The sequence below is a fragment of the Poecilia mexicana genome, unplaced genomic scaffold, assembly GCF_051168715.1.
Source record: "Poecilia mexicana isolate PSO_F unplaced genomic scaffold, ASM5116871v1 scaffold_13, whole genome shotgun sequence".
NCBI lineage: Eukaryota > Metazoa > Chordata > Actinopteri > Cyprinodontiformes > Poeciliidae > Poecilia > Poecilia mexicana.
The window spans coordinates 29,558,382-29,577,878 of NW_028263382.1; the positions used below are offsets into that span (position 1 = coordinate 29,558,382).

Sequence of the window (19,497 nt, forward strand, 5' to 3'; positions counted from 1 at the left end):
CAAAAAAATATACATATAATTTTACTAACTAACTGAAGAAAACATGGATATTTTTGTTTCCAGACCCATTAGCCCTGATGCATCAACATCCAGTATCGGTCACACAAATTGTTGACCTATGTGTAAAAATCGCCACCATCACAGAGATGCAAACAAGCCAAAGAAGAGACGGCTACTGAAGGCAGGAGAGACTTCTTAAAGCGGCCTTTATTTTCCTGTGGCGCGAGTCACAACGAGCCTCAGGATGGGTTGTCAGTGAAGGAGAGCCGTTTGTTCCCTGAATCAAAAGGTCTCTGGCTTCCAACCACAAATGATACCAGCCTTCTGAATGAGTGTATTGATCCTGCTTGCTTCCCTGGCACTTAAGTTGCACTCCCCGCCAATGCAGAGGCGCAGCAAGAGATGCCACCTGCGACCTCAGAGTGCTGGTCTTCCCTCTAAGTGTTGTTCATTTAGTTTGCTTCATTGCTTGAAGAAGATTGTTACCCCCAATGCTGTTGCACCAAAATGCAGAAACAACTTATGAAGTGGTAGGTATGTACACCGCAGACGTATATTGGTGTTGAGTTTTTAAGAACTCTGGACAGCATTTGATTACCTTAAGTTCAACATCTCAAACAATCTATGCAGACCCATCAGGCCTGGAAACCACCAAATTAAAACAGTACTAACAACGTTATTGAAAAGACAGTTTTGCAGTGCAATCTTTTTATGGGTGTGTGCAACAACAGTGCAACAATTTGGCAGGCATTTTCAAGGGGTGCAGAATAAAGCTTGCCCACATCATCATTTATACAAAAACCCTGACAACTTTATCACTGACCTATGCTGCATTTGGTCCGTATGGACAAGCCTTTCCAAAAGAGCTATCCTGAGAATAAATCACACACAGGTGGACTATGCTAATTAGGACATTTTTTTTAATGTAGTTAGATGGATTGGATTTTATTGATGGGAACTGGAATAAAAGGGGGTAGTGAATAAAAAATGGAAACCACTTGTTTGGTCTTATTTAGCAACATTTTTCAAACCGTTTACCCCTTTGTGTTTAACGTAAAATCCATGCAAAACACACTTAAGTTTATTTTTCACTTAGGCCCGTTGTGTTGGTTACCATTGAGCTATATCCATTACTCAGATTCAGCACAGGCTTCATCCATCTAGGCTTGACAGATGAGAATTTGGTTATTTTTTCCCCCCACATAGCTGATCTGTGCACAGCCACACATTCTCCGCGGAGTGTTCTGCAGAATCGAGCCGTGCAGATTCTGATCGCATGCCTGCTGCTGGGTGGTGTTCATGAGAGCAAGGCAGAACAGACCCGCCATTTCCCGTTCTCAGAGGTCCTGTTTTTTTCTCCTTTCACGGCGCTTTGACGCTGAGCAGCAGCGGGCAGTAGGAGGAGGGAGAACAGGGAGAGGAGGAGGAGCGGCGGCGACAACGACGACTTGCGGAGCGGCGGAGGCAGGGATCCGGTGTGCTACATCGGGATGAGAGCGAGACAGAGACCCGGGTCGAATGAGTCAGCGAAAGAAACCTCACTGTCTTGGCATTTCTAAATTCCGAATGAATCGGGACTGACCCTGCCTGAAAAAAAAATTCGAGTCTATATATTTTTTATATATATTTATTGTTGTCAGATTCCGATTTCCTTTATATTCCGCCCTCCCCTGGTCCGCGTCTGCCATAGCCTAGTTTTGATTTTTCTTTCCTCCGAGCGAGGTGGGAAAAAGGGGGGTCTTGAGAGGCAAAGGAGGAGGTGGATATCAAATTTCATTTTTTAAACAGCTGGGGAAACGAAAACCTAACTTCGGAGACTAAAGCCGTTCGGGCTTCACATTTTTTGAGTCTTTTGTTTCATTGAGTAAAGCGAAGATGTCGGGACAGAGCATTACGGACAGGATAACGGCAGCCCAGCACAGTGTAACGGGATCCGCGGTGTCGAAAACAGTATGCAAGGCCACCACGCACGAAATTATGGGCCCAAAGAAGAAACATTTGGATTGTGAGTATATCTGCACTGTTCACTCCTGGTTGAAAGTTAAAACTACGGCGCAGCTGCTCCCAAATGAAACCGAGCTCAGTTATGGCGATGGTGGAAGCTAGCAGAAGGCCTTAAAGCCTCACCGGAGGCTACATGCTAGCAGATGCTGCTCATGACAGGGGGATTATAATGTTTTCACGGTGACCACATGCCTTGTTGATATTCTAACAGTGGGTCTTTAATTTGTCTTGACCCTATAGTGTGTTGTGTTAACGCTTAAGTAGTGTTTTCTGCTCTTTTCATTACGTTAGTTGTCATATTAGCTTAGCAGGCTACCTGGTTCTGTCTCCAATACTTGACACATAGCTTGAACGTTGTACATTACAAAGCATTAAGTTGTTTCTACGGGTCTTAAAATATCAAAATTCCCGATTTGGGTACATTATATGTTTTAAAAATTGAAAATGAATGATTTATACAGCTCCTAAGATGGAGTTGGCAAACAAATTGATACTTGAGTAAATTACTATTTCACTGCTTTCAAGCAGCCATGCATGCAAGTTATTTTATGACGGGTGTTTGAGCTTTTAAATGAAATAATTTATTTTGACATTCAAAATAATTTAATGTGATATAAAGATTATGTATGTAGGCTAGAAATTATGAATAGTACAGCATTTTAAAGTCCAACATTCTGCGGTAATTTCTCTGAAACTAAAAGTTGCGACCTTAAACCAGGCCGGCCCAAGGTATAAGTTAACATTGTTACCTCCTGTAGCAAGTTTTGGGGGGCTTAAAAAGAAATTTAATTTACACAGTAAAAAATGCCCAAGTTGTACACGTTTTAGAGAGCATAGTCTGAAAGTTATATCATTAGTCATCTTTTGCTCTTGTTTGCATTCTATAAAACATGTTGTGCACATTGTACTTATTTTGTAAAACATTAACAAGTAATAACTTATTTCCTAGGATTGCTTGAGCTTGGGTCTTTTATATCTGGACTATAGGCCTGGCTATGCATGAATTCCATTTTAAAGTAGAGTAATTGTTATAGTTTAAAGCAACTAATTAGATTGTACTTATTTTGTAATAATTTCAGCACTTTTGTTGAATTTCTACAAATTTACTGTAATAATAAGCGCTTTCCCAAGGTTGTTTGTGACTTTGAGCAGAATATATTGGTCTCACAATAACTCTTCTTGTTCCACTGAGTATCCTTTTCTGAGCTGAAGGCCCCCTTTGCATAAAACTCAAGATGTATCAAAATGCTTTGAATAATTTGGGTGTTTTGGATACTACTGTAAAACGTTCAGCAATACCTTTTTCAATTGGATGAATATTATTTACTTAATTGATTTCAATATGTGTGCTAGCAAAATTTTTGAAAATAGCTCTATGTCTGAACATATTGTTTGTGGAAAGCTATTATTACTTTTAAGGAAATTCCAAATTTGACTTAGTTAAAAATTAAGAGTGCTTGGAATTCTGAAATTCGTCATTGTGTTTTTGTTGTTTTTTTCCCCTCTCTCTCAACATTGAAACCGTTTTTGTCAATGGTCAGAAAAAATGTAACTAAATTTAAGGAATACCTTTGATCAGTTTTTGTACAAGTCAAGCCAGAACTGAATCATTTTAAACAGGTTTCAGATTATCAAAATACATTTTCCCTACTTTATGAAATGCTAATAGAGTACATATCTCTTAACATGTTATTTTTATGTTTTTTTATAGATTCATTTGCTTAATTGTCAAGTTTTATACCATTTCCTTTTCTGAATGAAATGTTCCACACTGGTTCAATGACAAAAAATAGTTTTTTTTTCCCCTATGGGACAAAATTTTAACTATGCAACTGGTTATTCTTTCTCAAATAAGTGAAACATTGTTAAAGGCTTAATGGAGGAACTTTGTTGTGATGACTTCCTGAAGGCGGAGTGTCAGAAAGGGCAAGCAAGAGCTTCTTAAACAGACAGAGGCTCAATTTCATGGCGTTAAATTGCATAGTCAAATTTCTTTAAAGTCATGGTTAATATATACAGCATTAAAGTAACATCTTAAAGTAACATTGTAAGTTGATTTTGCAATGAAATAGCACAATATGACTGGAGAATACATGATACTGCCCCTTTAAAATAAGAGGATGTTAAGTTAACCACAACTTTGACACAATAAAGAAGTTGATTTTAAATGAAAATCAACATTTAATTAAGTACCTGATTTTCCATGTTGGCTGATATCTCACCTAGACGTTTTATTTCATTTTGTGCACAATCACTTTTTATCTTTATGATATTTCAAGCTAGTGTACTGTAGATATTTGTGCTTGATTTTTAAACTATCAAAAAAAAAATATAGGAATTGTGGAGCAAACCATTATTTTGAGTGGATTTTTACATAAAAACAGAGCAAAAATCCACAGACCTGGAATGCATGTCTGATACATGCACTGCTGTGTGGGTAATGCGAGACAAGCTGTGGCTTTCTGCTTCAGAAACATGGAGGTGACTGTAAGGACACAGATTGTGGCCGAGGGTTGCGGAAGGCGCTTCCTTTCTCACGCGGATCACGGAAGAGGCGGCCTCCGCTCGGCACAAGAGCAATTGTGCAATTTTCTGCATATCGACGGTTGCTTGCAAATGCAAAGGCAGCAATAAAGGTGGTTTTTGTTGGCGCTACAGTGTGATGGGTGAAGTTCAGTCACAATGAACCCTGTGTGTTATGTCAGACTGCAAACTCATCACAGCGCTTTGTGGAGTGAAACAGCTGAAAGTGGCTCCCTGAGCTGGTTATAATAAGTTATTGTGTTGCTTATTTTCAGCTTGGTGTTGCATGTTGCACGTTTTACGTGCGTGTTGCCGCTGAGGTTGCTCCCCAATTGTGAGATGAGTGAATGTTGTCTGACTGTTAGCTTATTCTAAGGCAGGAAGTAGCTAGTTTTTTTATTATTATTATTATTATTATTATTATTTATGTTAACATACTATTGGTTTTGGTTGTTTGGGGTGCCAGACAGGAGGAACTTATGAAAAGTTTAAAAGGTTCTTTTGGATCTGTGAAGGAAACCTATTTGTCTTATTACATAAATGAAGAAATAGTTACTTTTGAAGAACATAAAAAAATGGCATACATTATCAAAAGTTTTCATTTTCCCTCTGCCTGTTGCAGTAAGCGATAAATCAATTAATCGCATGATAAATTAAAACAAACTCAATAATTACCATTTGCATGATTTATAATTTTTCTCTTATCTCTCTCTCCCTGTCAAAAACTGGTTGACAAAAGTCTTCAGTCTGGTGCTAAGGTTTCAACTAGCCTTTTTTTTTTTTTTTTTTTTTTTTTTTTTTTTTTTTTTTTTAGGACAATTTTGTTCAGAGAATTTATTTATTTTATTTATTTTGTATATTTAAAATGTCTTCCAGTTCCAGTGTCAAATGCATTTCAAGTTCCTTGATCTTTCAGAATGTATTCTTGCATGTTATGCCGTTATTGTGTTACTGGAACATTTTCTCTAAACAACAATATTATCGTTTATCGCAATAACTTCTGGGAAGATTTATCGCTCAGCAGAATGTGTTATCCTGACGGGTGAAATTTTCTTCCGTCTGTAATTGAGTTAAAAACACCTGCAGCTGTTGCGCAATATAAAAAAAAAAAAAAAAAAGCAAAGGTAGCTTCAAACAACTTTCAGATATGTTGTATTGCTAATGCAAAAACCAGAAGGGAAATTAAGTAAGCTATAATTTTTGGTTGTTTCTAAATATTTTTGACTAAATATTCTAAAGTTGGAGGCTTTACTGTTAATTTCCCCCCCCACAAAAGATAAGAAATTGATAAACCACACCTTTTAAAATGGGTTTAAAAGTTACAATATCAATATAAAGTCATAATTTCTTATCACTTGACTTGAATATTAACTTGTTATATAAGGGCAGCGTGTCAGAGTTCTCAATTTCTTTGAGGACAATTGTCATCTGTTAAATTGGAAATAAGAACACCTGATCAAAAAAAAAGTTTAAGTTTTTTTTTTTGTTTGTTTTTGTTTTTTGTTTTTACAACAGTGTCTGTTTGTAATCTTTATTTGTCACTTTTGTAACATTTCAGTTTATAATGTGCTCCAAGTACTTCCTGGTAGAGCTGAAGGTTAGAATAAAAGCATTGGCTGGTTACCATGTATATGGAGGTTGTAGAAGGATTTACAGAGCGTAGAGTAACGCAGCGCTGCAGCTCAGTTTGGAACAAGACCCTTGCATATTTATCTTGTCTGCAAGAAAGGAAGACTCAGTTGTTTGAGGGGAAAACATTGTATAGTTTTGGATTAAAAACTAAGCCACATAGCAGTTTTTCATAATTGTGTCCAATATTTTACCATATGCATTATTTTACCTTTCTACAGAGCTTTGTCTAATAAAGAATGCTTTTTATAAGGTTCATATTCACTGAATTACTTACTGTAATTCTTATATTTTTATTTGTTTATGGAATCAATTTCTAGTTAGTTTTAGTTTTTACAGTTAAACAATGCAATGCTGTTAAATTGTATCCCATCGTTTTTCTAACGCTTATAATCGCTATTTATGTTGGATTGTGAGACAGAAATGCATTGATGAATCCACAAATCAGACTGTTGGATGCCACAATAACCAATTATACCAGACGATAAATTGTCCCAGAAATTATTGCCATAAACAATAATGTTGTTTTTAAGACCATATTTTAAGTGATGTATTAATGATGCAAGTTTTCCTCTTCAAATACCAATAAACTTTTAATTTAGTAAAGAACAATTCACACTGAAGCTGGAGGATATATTAAATATCCAAAATAAAACCAACAACAACCAAAACGATAAATAAAATAGAAAAACCACACACAAATCAAAACCACAAAGAAAATACATTATGTTTATGCAAACAAAAACATATTAACCGTCATATTGTAAATTCTCAAGCTTATTTTAATTTATTGCGCGATTAATTGCTTAAGTCTTAGCTGGATTTACTATTGCACACATTCAAAAAAACTTTTATGTAGAATAGGGCTGTATAAATAAATCCATTTGGCGATATATATCGATATTTTCCGCCCTCGGAAAGTATCGATTTTTCATCCGCGAGTATCGATCCGTTAAACCATAGGGGTCCATAGCCTGACAGCTCTTTTTAACGTCTAGTTTGTTACGGCGTAGCAGCAAGACTCCGCCTCCCTCAGTCTAACTTTCAACTCGAGCTTAAAGTGCACATTATAAACTACACACCAGTTTTTAAATTGTGTTAATAGGCCAAGTATAACCGGAGTTATGCTAAAATTAGTAAACCATATTTTTCCGAATGTCAGAGAAATGTCAAAAGCGCCACCATTCCCCGGCTTTTCCGATTATGTGAGAGGGAATGAGCTTCCAAACGTACAAAACGAAACGAAACATTAGATTCCTGTGTTTTTGGAAATGTAAAATCTTCAATAAATAACAATGGGCTGCATTTTGTTGCTGAGAAACGAAGTAAAGTTGCACAAGTAACCGTGAAAGAGAAGCGGCAAGGAGAAGCGGCAAGGAGTAGCGGCGCGAACGGAGCAGCTCCAAAAGCAGTGAAATCGCAAAATTAATGCAAATTTTGACTGGTAGCATTCACTTCGTAATTAGTTTTTAGCTTAGCGGTTTCTGTTCTGTATATAAAGGATTACCTGAAGAATGAACATGGGTTGATAACATCCCAAGCGGGCGCGCAGCGGCGCTGTGTTTTGAGCAGGAAGACGAAGAGGAAAAACCCCCAGCCAGAATCCGCGGCACAGTGAGGATTTCCATGATAACAATGGCTGATCGATCATTCTTATTAGCAACAGACAGAGTATCAGAGACTGAGAGTACTATGAGATGCTGGCAGTCTGAGAGGCAGCTACTCAGAGATCCAAGCAGGGGAATAGTGGCGCTGCGGAGCTGCAGTGAGTCGATCACTACGGGGTGAGGCGGAGCCACTACTTTAGCAGTTAGAAGAAAGCAGCTTACAGCCACAGCTAACTCCGGGAGCCAAGGTAGAAAAGCCTTTTTCCCCATAGTCCAAAAGATTGCATTTGTGGCTGCATTTTTGCTCCAAAATGCAGCCACAGTGTCCAAAAGAAAGAACATAAGTGCAATCATTTGCATATTGAGATTCTACAGAGGCTGATAATCTCCCCACTCTGCTCCTGGATTACCGTTTAAACTTTTGAGTTTTATGTCAAATCCACATGAATTAAATGACAGAAACTAATTCTCTCACTGCGTCTTTGATTCATTTTGTCCAGCTGCAGACTGTTAGACTGTCCAATCAGAGTCGGGTATTGTGTAGGTGGTGCTTTTAATCAGTTTTCAGTTAACTAAATTCAAGTCTATGGAACACAAAATGTCACTAAAATCACTCTGTCCTTCTAAAATCTTTCAGAAAATCGTAAAAATGCACTGAAAAGTAGCGAATTGTATCGCTCAACAAATATCGTGATACATATTGTATCATGACCAGAATATCGTATATCGTATTGTGAAATTATTGCATCACTACACCCCTAATGTAGAAGAAATCAAACCAGTTGCTTTAATGTTTCAAAAATGATCATAACTTTATCATTTATCTTCCTACACTAATAAAAACTCTGAGACTGTGTCAAGTTAGCAAGTGAACTGAAACAAATTTGTTGAGTCCTTGACTAAAAAAGAACTTTTTTCACTTAGTAAAAACTTTCTGATAAAATGCTAAATATTTGCTACTTCTATAGCTATTAATAAACTCATGTGTAAAAAATGAATTCTGATATTTGACATAAATTTGCACTCAGTAATTTTGGGATGATATTTGCATACCTTTTTTTATTTTGCATCATTGTGCTTTAACTTTTTTGGTTTTTATTGATTAGGCAGGTTTAAATTTATAGTTTGAGGTTATACACATTTATATAGTCCAACAATTTGGAACAATGTAGACTTAGTCTTGAATATGTACTTATTAAAGGTCATCTGGAGCTGCTGCAAAAGGGGGTAAACTGATATAAGTGTGATAAATCAGTGTAATATCAGCCTCCATGGTTATGGTGAGGCAGAGCTAAAACTAAGCAAAGACAATTGTGTCAACCAAGGACAAGTGAACCTACATCCATATCATGTTGCAGTTCTTCAACATGATATGGATAATGGTTTTCTATCTGTTTTAGATACAGGTTTTCTGGAGCATGTTGTTAGTTTTTACTTGTTTTTATGTAAATCCAGTTGCACAGTATTATCTTTACTGTGAGAAAACCTCACTATATACTTGTATTTTAATTTAGTGACCTGTAAAGGCCATAGAGAGACGACACAACGTTCATTTTAGTCCAGATTATGAATTCGGTTTTGAGTAAAAGGGTAAAAACAGATTTGGAGACGATGACTTGCATCAAGTTTTATTAATCATTTGAATTTTTGGTTTTTGAAGTTTTAAATTTGGAAAAATCTGGATTTTTTTATTTTTAATTTTTTTTCACCAACATTCTCCTTGAGTCTCCATAGTTCAGAGTGATGTCAGCGCACCCCAAAGCCGCCATTTTGTTTGACAGGCGTGTTTTATATCTTCTGTTTATTCAGACTCCGAATTCAGGTTAACTCCATGACAGAAAATTGGGGCCAGGCTAAGATTGGTTTTCTTTTATTATTATTATAGAATAAACTCTCATGACAATGTTGAAATATTGTGAATGAAGTCTTAATATTACAAGAATAATGTAGTAATATTAGAGGATGAAGTAGTAACTTTATGAGACTGCAAAAGGTAAAATATATATATACTTATCTAAATCCATGCTTTTTTCTTATTTTCTTTTCTTTTTGTGCTTATTTTCTTGTAATTTTAAGACATTCTTCTGGTAAAATTGTGTCTTTATTCTGCTGAAGGGATGATTAATATAAAAGCCACATTTTGAAAATGTTTATGTAGTTTTTTTTGTTTTTTTTTTAAAAGAAAGTGAGGAAAAAACTCTAATATTGGACCTGATATGAAAAACAATGCATAGCATATCATCCAGCCCTGTTTTATACAGTAGCGTTTAGTCCAATCTATACTAGAAACGGGTGTCGTATCAATGATTTACAAGAACAAAAAGCTCTAATTAAATAGCTGAATTTCCTACTCAAGCTATCTGTAACAAAAACAATCACTAAAAAGTTTGGTTAAGTCACAATCCATTAATAACTAAATGTTTTCCAAAAGGCTGAGTAACATGTTATTCCATTATGTAGGGCAAATTGAATCGGTGTTTGTGTTTTCCATAAAAACGTATTCATCTAGAGGCTGACGTATGCAAAAGTTATATCTTAACACAGTCCAGATATGCAGAGATTGAATGCTCAAGTTAACTCATGTAGATTAAATGGTCACCAAACGGATAAACCAGTAACACAACTAGATTTCTAATCTTGCCAAAATGGTCACAGAGTTTTTTTAAACCGCTTCCAACTAAATTTCTTAAACTATAGAAGCAGGTCGAGGCTGAGCAGTGGCCAAAGTTTGATTTAAAGCGAGGAGCTGGCTGAGACCTTGAATAAATCATTAATCGAACAGGCTGCGAATCAGCCGCAAAGGAACACGATGTCACCTGCTTTTTCCTGACAAAGCCACCGTAGCCTGACCTGTGCACGATTACTGCTCCCAGGTCAAAGGTTAACGTTACAAAGGTGTTGTATAATTCACTCTAGCTGAGTGTTATTCTGACACCATCATCATGTATGTTTTACAGATCCACTACAGTCGGGTCAGCAACTTTACATTACTATACCGTCTTCTGCATTATGAGTGGACGTTTTTAACAGAGCCACTCCTTGAATGGATCTGACCTGTACGAAATATTCGACCTTGTTGTGGCGTCATATGGCTGTTACTTGAATTCATTCGAGTCTTGTGGATTGATTCATTTTGAAATTATTCACCCCCTCTTCCTCCTCCCGGCTCTTCTCGTCTTCGTCATCCTCTTCTTCCGGGCCGTTCAGCCAGCTATGCTAACCGCAGCTACCGCTGCTTCTCTGGAAGGTTATTCTGTCCTACTTGTAGTAGTACACACCCCTACCCCCCTCCTTTGAAAAAGTCAAATATAGGACAGAAAGGGAGGCCCATATACTCGGCCGGTCTGATCGCTGCCGTGAATGGCAGGGTCATCTGCGCAGCTGGGGCCCGGCTGTTCAAACTATGATCATTAAAACAAAGTACGAGCAAAGGAAGTGGGGCAGAACATGAGTGGTTAACGTCCTAATGCAGTGCACTCACTGGTGCCCCGGCCAAGCGGTGCGTCTTCACCATTAACAATTAGACTGGGCATTAACGGCTTCAGATGCAGGGCTGCGTGACTGCTTTCACACATGATTTTCCATTTCATTTTACTGCAGAAAATGTGCTCATTTAACAGTTTCCTCCATTTATTTTTTCAAATATTTTTACTAGAGCCAATCAAACAAATTACAACGTATAATTCTTGTTAAATCTCAGTTTTCAGGTCAATTTCCCATCATTGTAAGCATATTAACAGTACTGAAAGTCATTTATGTTTCTCTGATCAGGGATTTTTTTTCTTGCTCATGTTCCGATAAACGGCTGAATGACATCAAACCGTAGACACACAAAAGATGGCTTGAACTCACAAATCAGTTTTACGCTTTTATTTGACAGTCTTGAAGAAGACTTGATATTTTGACACTAACTTTGTCTCCATCGCAGTCAGACGTAAGCAGCGTTTTTGTTGCGTTTAAATAGAAACGTCCTGAAATGGGTGTAAAACAGTCATTGGAGGCTTGATTAGATAAAATTCCTGGCCTCAGCCCCGGGAGCCTCCCTTTTCTTGTTTTATAGGAAGGGTGGAGCCGCTATCTACACTCAACATTTTCAACAAGTCAAAAGTAAACGCTACCCACTTAAAAGCTGAACCAAGTAGCTGATACCATCACGTAAAGGTCACATTAGCCTCAATACAAATAGAAACCTCTTACCACTAAATAGGGGTTTGCAGACTGACATTTAATGTGTTGCAAGCCAAATATCTAAGGAAATGTTAAATTCCAACATGTTTCATTATATTTAATGGAAAACAGAAAGTGCTGGCCTGTAAACAAGTTGACTGATAATTAATCTGTACTGATCATAAATGAGTTTAAATGACTAACAAATAAATATGTTCATATGATTCATAAGTTAACTTGGACCATTAATCAGTTTTCCACATTATTTTATTGATTTCAAAATATTTTTTATTTTTATTAAAAATATTGGTGCTTTAACATAATCGGGGTTAAACCAGCTTTGTAATTAAACTGATGGATTTAACAAATCTGATTGTACTGGTTTAAAAAAAAAAGCTTAGCTAAGGAGTAATTAGTTTTGGTCGTTGACAAGTAAAACAGTCAGTTGAGTCGTCTCTGAATACATAAGTCACATATTTTACACTAAAGATTGCACAATATTAAAAAAAATATATTGTTTTCATGATCATTTTAATGAATGTTTCATCTGGGTATATCCTCAAATTATGACAAGAAAACAACTTAGTTGGACTTTATTTAAGAATTTTACTTGAATATTTCAAGCCCTCATAAAACGTTTTCTGCGGCATTAAACTATCACATCACGTAATGCATGACTCCTTATAATTAGCAAATATCTCTGAAATTGTGATCGCAATAAATTTGTTTCAAAGGCTTGTAGGCATAGAAAACGTGTCATTTGAGGCAGCAGATTATACTATTATTATTATTATTATTATTATTATTATCATCCACTGGTAATAATCCATTTATTTTGTGTGGTTGAAGATTTCTTTATGTGACAGTTTTTGTGACTTAAAAAATGGAATCCATAATGTGATCAATCAGGTTTTTTTGGGGTGTGTGTGTGAATACAGTAGTATACAGTAGTAAAAAAGCAAATTTTTAATCAAATCTGCAAAATTTGTTTAAAAATTGTATTTCTGTTTCTATAGAAACAGAAATATTTGAAAATATGAGGATGAAGCCTTCAGGGTTTCCAGGTGTTTGCGTGCGTTTCGTAATAATTGCAATTTTGAATTGCAGTATAACAAACACTGAAGGAGAGGTGCAACTTATTTTATATTAAATGGATTCCACTGCAGGGTTGGTCTTTTATATATATATTTTTCTGTTTTGTTTCCAGATTTGATCCACTGCACCAACGAGATGAACGTGAACATTCCCCAACTGGCTGACTCTTTATTCGAGAGGACCACCAACACCAGCTGGGTGGTGGTGTTCAAGTCGCTCATCACCACACACCACCTCATGGTGTACGGCAACGAGGTGAAACATTCGCTCGCATCATCACTGTCACACTAACCCCCAGAGTTTAACCGCTCTTCTCCTCTCGCAGCGTTTTATCCAGTACTTGGCTTCAAGGAATACACTTTTCAACCTCAGCAATTTTTTGGACAAAAGCGGCCTACAAGGTAATGCTTCGAGTGAAAGGTGTTGATATATTTTTCTTTAGAAAAGAAGAATAAAAGCTAATTTATTTTTTGTTGTTTTTCCGCGGCGTGACGTTGCAGGCTACGACATGTCTACGTTCATCAGAAGGTATAGTCGGTACCTGAACGAGAAAGCAGTCTCCTACAGACAGGTCGCCTTCGACTTCACAAAAGTTAAACGAGGGTAAGACTGAACAAACTGCAGTATTGTCCTAATGCAATCTTTTTATTCATAGTTGTAGAGATACATTGGCCAGTTACTAAACCAATTTCCATTTCTTAAAATTTAGTTGTTTTTTTTTTTTGTTTGTTTTTTTTGACCAACAATTCACCTCCAAGTAATTTGTCGACTGTGACAATTTATTAACTTGAATATCGGAATACAAGTCTTATTTTTAATAGATTTTAAGTGTCAATTACATATTGGTTAATTCTAATCTTATTTTATTATCAAGGGGAAGTACCATAGCTTGTTATCAGTGCTTGCTTACGAAAAGTGAACCAGGAAAGGCCTGCACCGCACGCACATGCAAATTTAGTCCTTTGTTTGCTTCTACTCAGAGAGGCTGTGATGAGAAACTGAAACGGAAAATTAAGGAAGATCAGTAAGCCATATTACCATCATTTCTTAAATGTTTAAAATATGTAAAATTTCCTGTTTACTGTTGCAGGTTTGTCGATCTGGTTTTAGCAACAATGATAAAGTTATTAAAAAAATTCCATGTTTTCCCTGGACTCACTTTATTCAGTCTTATGAAAACAAATATTATATATACAAGGGGTGTTAATCAACACCTTTATCACAATACGATATATCAATTTGTTTGGATGATACAATGTTTCTCAGTCTGTCACGATACGATTTTGTTTAACTTGTGATCGATGTGCTGTATATGCCAATTCAATTCAGTCATTTTCATACAGCCTTAACAATTTACAAAAACAATTCAAATGTGATTTGAACGTCTTTATTTCTAACTTATTTCAGACATCAACTGCGTTCCCACAGTTGATGTCTGAAAAAACAGTCACTGATTAATCATTTCAAGAGTAACTTCTTTCTTGCTTCAGGGCCAGCACTCTCTCAAACACAGTGTCATCATTGGCTAGCACAGGGATGTCTTTCACTAATCATTTCAAGAGTAACTTCAGATGAATTCAGGATCCATTCACTTCAAAGATGATGGTCCCCTATTGAAAATGTAAAAATTTTTTAAGTGTTATATATTTGTATATAGATTTAGAAACTTGTCCTGGCTGTGAAATTCACAAAAACGTAGAATTGTCTGTATTAAATTAATATTGTTATCTTCCTAAATTTGATTTCTTTTTACAATTTTTGCCTAAAATATTGTTTTTTCTAAAGACAGACGGGGTGATTTATTTTATTGTTGCCAAAATCACTTTCTCATCAAATATCAAAACGGAACCACAGTAGGTTGTTGCAGGAACAATTATGTATTTATTTTAATAAACTATAAATTTCTAAATAAATGTCACTATATTTTTGTGCCTACGCTGCGTCCCTCTCTTTGCCCATTTCCTAATTATAATAACTAAAAAGCCGTTTGAGGTTTTGGTGTTTTCATTGGAGAAACAGCATGTTCAAATATTCTAGTTTGACTTAAAAGAAACATTATTTTCAATGTTTTCTTTAAATTCGTCTGACATTCTAGACCATTTGTTGCCTCATTAAGTAACCGTGACTCCACACGTCCAAACAGAGTCGACGGCGTAATGAGGACCATGAACACAGAGAAGCTGCTCAAGACCATACCCATTATTCAGAACCAGATGGACGCCCTCCTCGACTTTAACGTGAGTTTCCGCTGAAGCCTCGTTTGGCTGAAGTTTACAGGTTACGTTGTGTTTTCTAAACTCACATTTCACACAGTTTGTGCCTCAGCAAATGGCAGCGCAGTGTCTTTTAATAGAAATAGTCGTGGTTGACTGCCTTTTCTTAGGTCAATGCCAACGAGCTGACTAATGGAGTCATCAATGCAGCCTTCATGCTCCTCTTCAAAGACTCCATCAGGCTCTTTGCTGCTTATAATGAAGGCATCATCAACCTGCTCGGTGAGACCTTAAGCTTTGCTTTTCCCCCTCCTGCTGTCAGAATGTTTGCACTAGTGTTACAAAACGCATCGTCTCCTTCCCAAACAGAGAAATACTTTGACATGAAGAAGACTCAGTGTAAAGAAGGCTTGGACATTTACAAAAAGTTCCTCACTCGCATGACCCGGATATCGGAGTTCCTCAAAGTAGCCGAGGTAGATTCTGCTTCATGTTCACTCCGAAAGCTGTTGCCTTAAATGAGTTCAACTGGTTTATTTATTTTTAATTTATCTATTTTTAAACAGCAGGTGGGAATTGATCGAGGCGATATCCCAGACCTCTCACAGGTGAGCAACATCATTTTTTATTTATTTATTTTTAGAAAAAGCCATGCCTTGCTTTGCTTTCTTTATTCCCAGCTAAGATCGTCCCTGTATTTTGTTTAGTTTTTTTTGGGTCTGGCTAGAGCACAGATGTAGTTTTTACTGAGATGTTAATTAAACGAGACACGTGACTTTAGAGATGCACCAATCAGAATTGTGAGTTGTCGTTTTTGTAAAATGTGAATGTGCTGTTAGAGCTAAAAACTACAAAAGCTAAAAAAAGAAGAAATAAAAGATCAAATTATTTCTTTCTTTCTTCTAGTTTTCATGATTGTATGGAGTAAATTGTAAAACAGGCTCTTATGAACATTATTAATCAAATACCAAATGGTTAGTTGGCATTCTTAGCTGACTTTAGCATCTTTCATTAGCGATTAGCATGAATGCCATGACAAAAACAGTGATTTTCATATGCTTTGCATAGAGCAGGCCTGTGTAAGCTTTCCATAAGGTCACATGAGTAACTATGGTTGCCTCTGAGGCTCAAATCCACTAAAATGTGACGTGCCATATTGACAACTGAGATCTTATTAGTATCTTCCTGTAAGTAACGTTTGTCTAGCAAAGCAATTGATCTGATTGGTGTAATAGGAATCAGTATGTAGTGGTATAGTAAAACACAAATCTCAGCAACTTTATGATTTAAAATGACAAAAACAGACAAACAATCCCACAAGTCTTCTCAGAACCAGTCCCAATTGGATCTGGTTCTGGTTAGAATATAGTAAAGTCCATGTTTTGTAATTATTCTCTTCCGTTCACTAGACAGTTTCTTGGTGCATCTCTAATGATTTTGCATGATTTTTATTTATTTATTTATGTTTTGGCCGCATGTTTTTCCCGAAGGGGACGCTTTCCCTCCTTTTGCTCCCTATCCTCCCTCTGCTCTTCCAACCCGCGTCTGCTTCAGTAAATAAAGGTGTTTGGGTTTTTTTTTTAAAGTCCACCCTATAGAACAAGATCGATCGCATATTGACAGCTTTATCTCCAAATTAAAGTAAAAAAAGAAGAAACTAAAACAATACATGCTGCTGCATCAATATATCACCCCGAAAGAAGTTGAGTTGAAATGCTTTTTCTCCCCTCTGACTGTCACCACCTTTATATTCTGTATTCTCCTCCCTCCTTTATCTTTCCACTTTAGTTCACAGTTTGTGTAAGTACTGTTCTTTCACTCTTCTTCTTCTCTGTTCGTGACTTGCCTCGGTGTTGTCTTTTTGCATGCCTCTGCTCTGACTCGTGTCTCCCACATCGTGGTGAAACGCAGTTGAAGGAAAAAACCCTTGCTGTGGTAAAATTCTGCTTTACTTGGGTCGTGTCGTTGAGGCAGTGTAGCTCGTTCTCCTGTTTAAAAAAATAATAATTTACGGGGGGAAAAAAATGGCTGCCCTGTCGTGCTTTAGACATGGCCGATTCAACAACCGGGTTGTTGAAGGAGCTGTGGTGCAGTCCGTCATCCCACACAGATGTTACTCTCTCATCCCAGAGTAGCTTTTTGGCTGGAATGCGGTCATTGATCAGTGGTTGGTGGCTTCCACCCCGGAGCAGGTGTAATTCTCTGAAATTGGCTGACGAGTCATTTGTTTCCGATGGTATTTCATGAGGTTTCGTGCTTCCTGCTCCATCGTTGTTGCCCACCACTGCCCGTAATGGTGTTGATGTCCGTTCACGTAACATTTTCTACATGTCAAGCGGTTGCTGACTGTGCGTTTTGTTTTATTTTTCATTTTTCCCTCGTCACGCCAGGCTCCCAGCAGCCTCCTGGAAGCTCTGGAGCAGCATTTGGCCTCTTTAGAAGGGAAGAAAGTCAAAGACTCCACTGCAGCCAGCAGGTACTTTAACTCACCGACGTTGTTGCTGCTTTTTTTTCTGCGTTTGATCAATAATGCTTTCTCATTGGCTCTGTGTGTCTGGTGTTTTGTAATTTTGTTCTTTCTTGCTTCAGGGCCAGCACTCTATCAAACGCAGTGTCATCATTGGCTAGCACAGGGATGTCTTTCACTAAGGTGGATGAGCGGGAGAAGCAGGCAGCTCTAGAGGAGGAACAGGCCCGACTCAAAGCTCTCAAGGTTTGTGTACAGGTGGAGATCCACTCCATGAACGCGCCTCATTTGACTGCTTTCTTAAGTTGCGCTACTTTTTATTTTTATTTTTGTCCCAGGAGCAAAGGCTCAAAGAGCTCTCGAAGAGGCCATCTTTTTCCACCACCGATACATCGCCAATCTCCACCACCGGGGGCACCATCAGCACAGCACCAACCATCGACCTCTTCTCCACACCCAGCTGCTCAAACGGGTACTGCTTTCACATAGCCTCTAGTTACTTATTGGCTTCTTTAGAGTTTACTTTTTTGATTTCTTGTGTCAAGTTTAATAGATCTGACTCGTAGGCCTGTCACAATGCACTTTGCTGGATGGTAAATTATCAGAAATTATTGTGATATACGATATTGTCATTTTGAGATCATTTTCAAGTAATTTATTGATGATGACAGAACAATGCCAGTTTGCCCACTCAGAGATTAATAAACTGTGATTTTGTGAAGAACACTTTACACTGGAACTGGAAGATATTTTGAATCTAAAATAATAAAAAAAATAAAAACAAAATGGCCAAAAACCACAAACAATAAGGAATTAAATGTTTCATAAATGTTTAAATGTTTCATAAACCATAAATGAAGTCAGTTGACCTTATGCAATTAAAAATTTATAATAAAAAAATTATGATACAATTAATTGATTTATTTCTTGTTGCGACAAGCTTAGAGATTTGAAAATTTCATATGCAGACATGGATAAATGTCTGCATATCTTAAAGCCTATAAATATATTTACCTTTTTAGATATGGTAAGAATATCTCACTGAAAATCGGCCCTAAATTCAAGTATGTAGTGATAGGAAAGAAATCTCGTCTTAAATAATTGTTTTAAATCATCAGAGAGCCATTTAAATTGGCTGCAGCTAAAGCATTCTTTTCTTTGCTCTGCTCTTTTTTTTAAACTTCCAAAAATCTAAGATGTCCTTTTATTTCTTGGAGCGTAAATATGAGTTGACACTCGGTCCTGTTTCTTTTAGCTGCCAATCCCTAGATCGCTAGCAAAAAGACATGAGGCTAAGACGGTTCCCACACAGTCTGAAATGTCACAAATAGTTTGAAATTTGACTATTTTTCTTGTCTCAATAGATTTGTGGAAAAAATGAAACTATTGTAAAATGTTAATTTTTTTTCTTTCCCCGGCGTTTCTCCTTATCGCCAGTCTTCACAGAGACTGAAATCTAATGTTACTGAATAGATGGAAATGTTTACATTGACTTAAATTTGAATGTCAAACATTAATTTTGATTTATCTCACTCTTTGTTTTTACCCATCACTATTTTTGAATTACCATCTGAAGACACATAGTTTCAGAGATCAAAAAGGGACATTTCACCACATTTAAATGAGACTGTAGCCTCATTTAAATGCTGTGTAAACTGGGATTGATAAACACTCAACAAAAACTGGAATGTAAGCATTTTGCTTAAATATTTTTGGAACCTACAGATGTGACCTCTATTAAAGCTGTTCATGGCAAATGCATTTTCCTGCAGTCTCTGAATATTCTCAAAAC

At 36.8% G+C, this 19,497-nt stretch overlaps 1 protein-coding gene across 5 annotated transcripts in view; it reads left to right on the top strand.

Annotated features, from left to right (window-relative positions):
* Positions 1-1,240: 1,240 nt before the first annotated feature.
* The window catches only part of picalmb (phosphatidylinositol binding clathrin assembly protein b), a 28,390-nt gene continuing 10,133 nt past the window's right edge, over positions 1,241-19,497 (top strand). For 2 of the 5 annotated variants that reach the window (XM_088012041.1, XM_088012042.1), the window contains exons 1-11: positions 1,242-2,005; positions 13,138-13,280; positions 13,351-13,426; positions 13,526-13,628; positions 15,169-15,262; positions 15,409-15,520; positions 15,608-15,714; positions 15,805-15,846; positions 17,629-17,714; positions 17,828-17,951; positions 18,044-18,177. In XM_088012041.1, coding sequence (XP_087868167.1) covers positions 1,876-2,005; positions 13,138-13,280; positions 13,351-13,426; positions 13,526-13,628; positions 15,169-15,262; positions 15,409-15,520; positions 15,608-15,714; positions 15,805-15,846; positions 17,629-17,714; positions 17,828-17,951; positions 18,044-18,177 — 1,151 coding nt within the window. In that variant the 5' untranslated portion in view covers positions 1,242-1,875. Of the gene's footprint in view, positions 2,006-13,137; positions 13,281-13,350; positions 13,427-13,525; positions 13,629-15,168; positions 15,263-15,408; positions 15,521-15,607; positions 15,715-15,804; positions 15,847-17,628; positions 17,715-17,827; positions 17,952-18,043; positions 18,178-19,497 lie in introns of all 5 variants that reach the window. The other 3 variants (XM_014974177.2, XM_088012043.1, XM_014974184.2) reach the window with 3 other exon arrangements.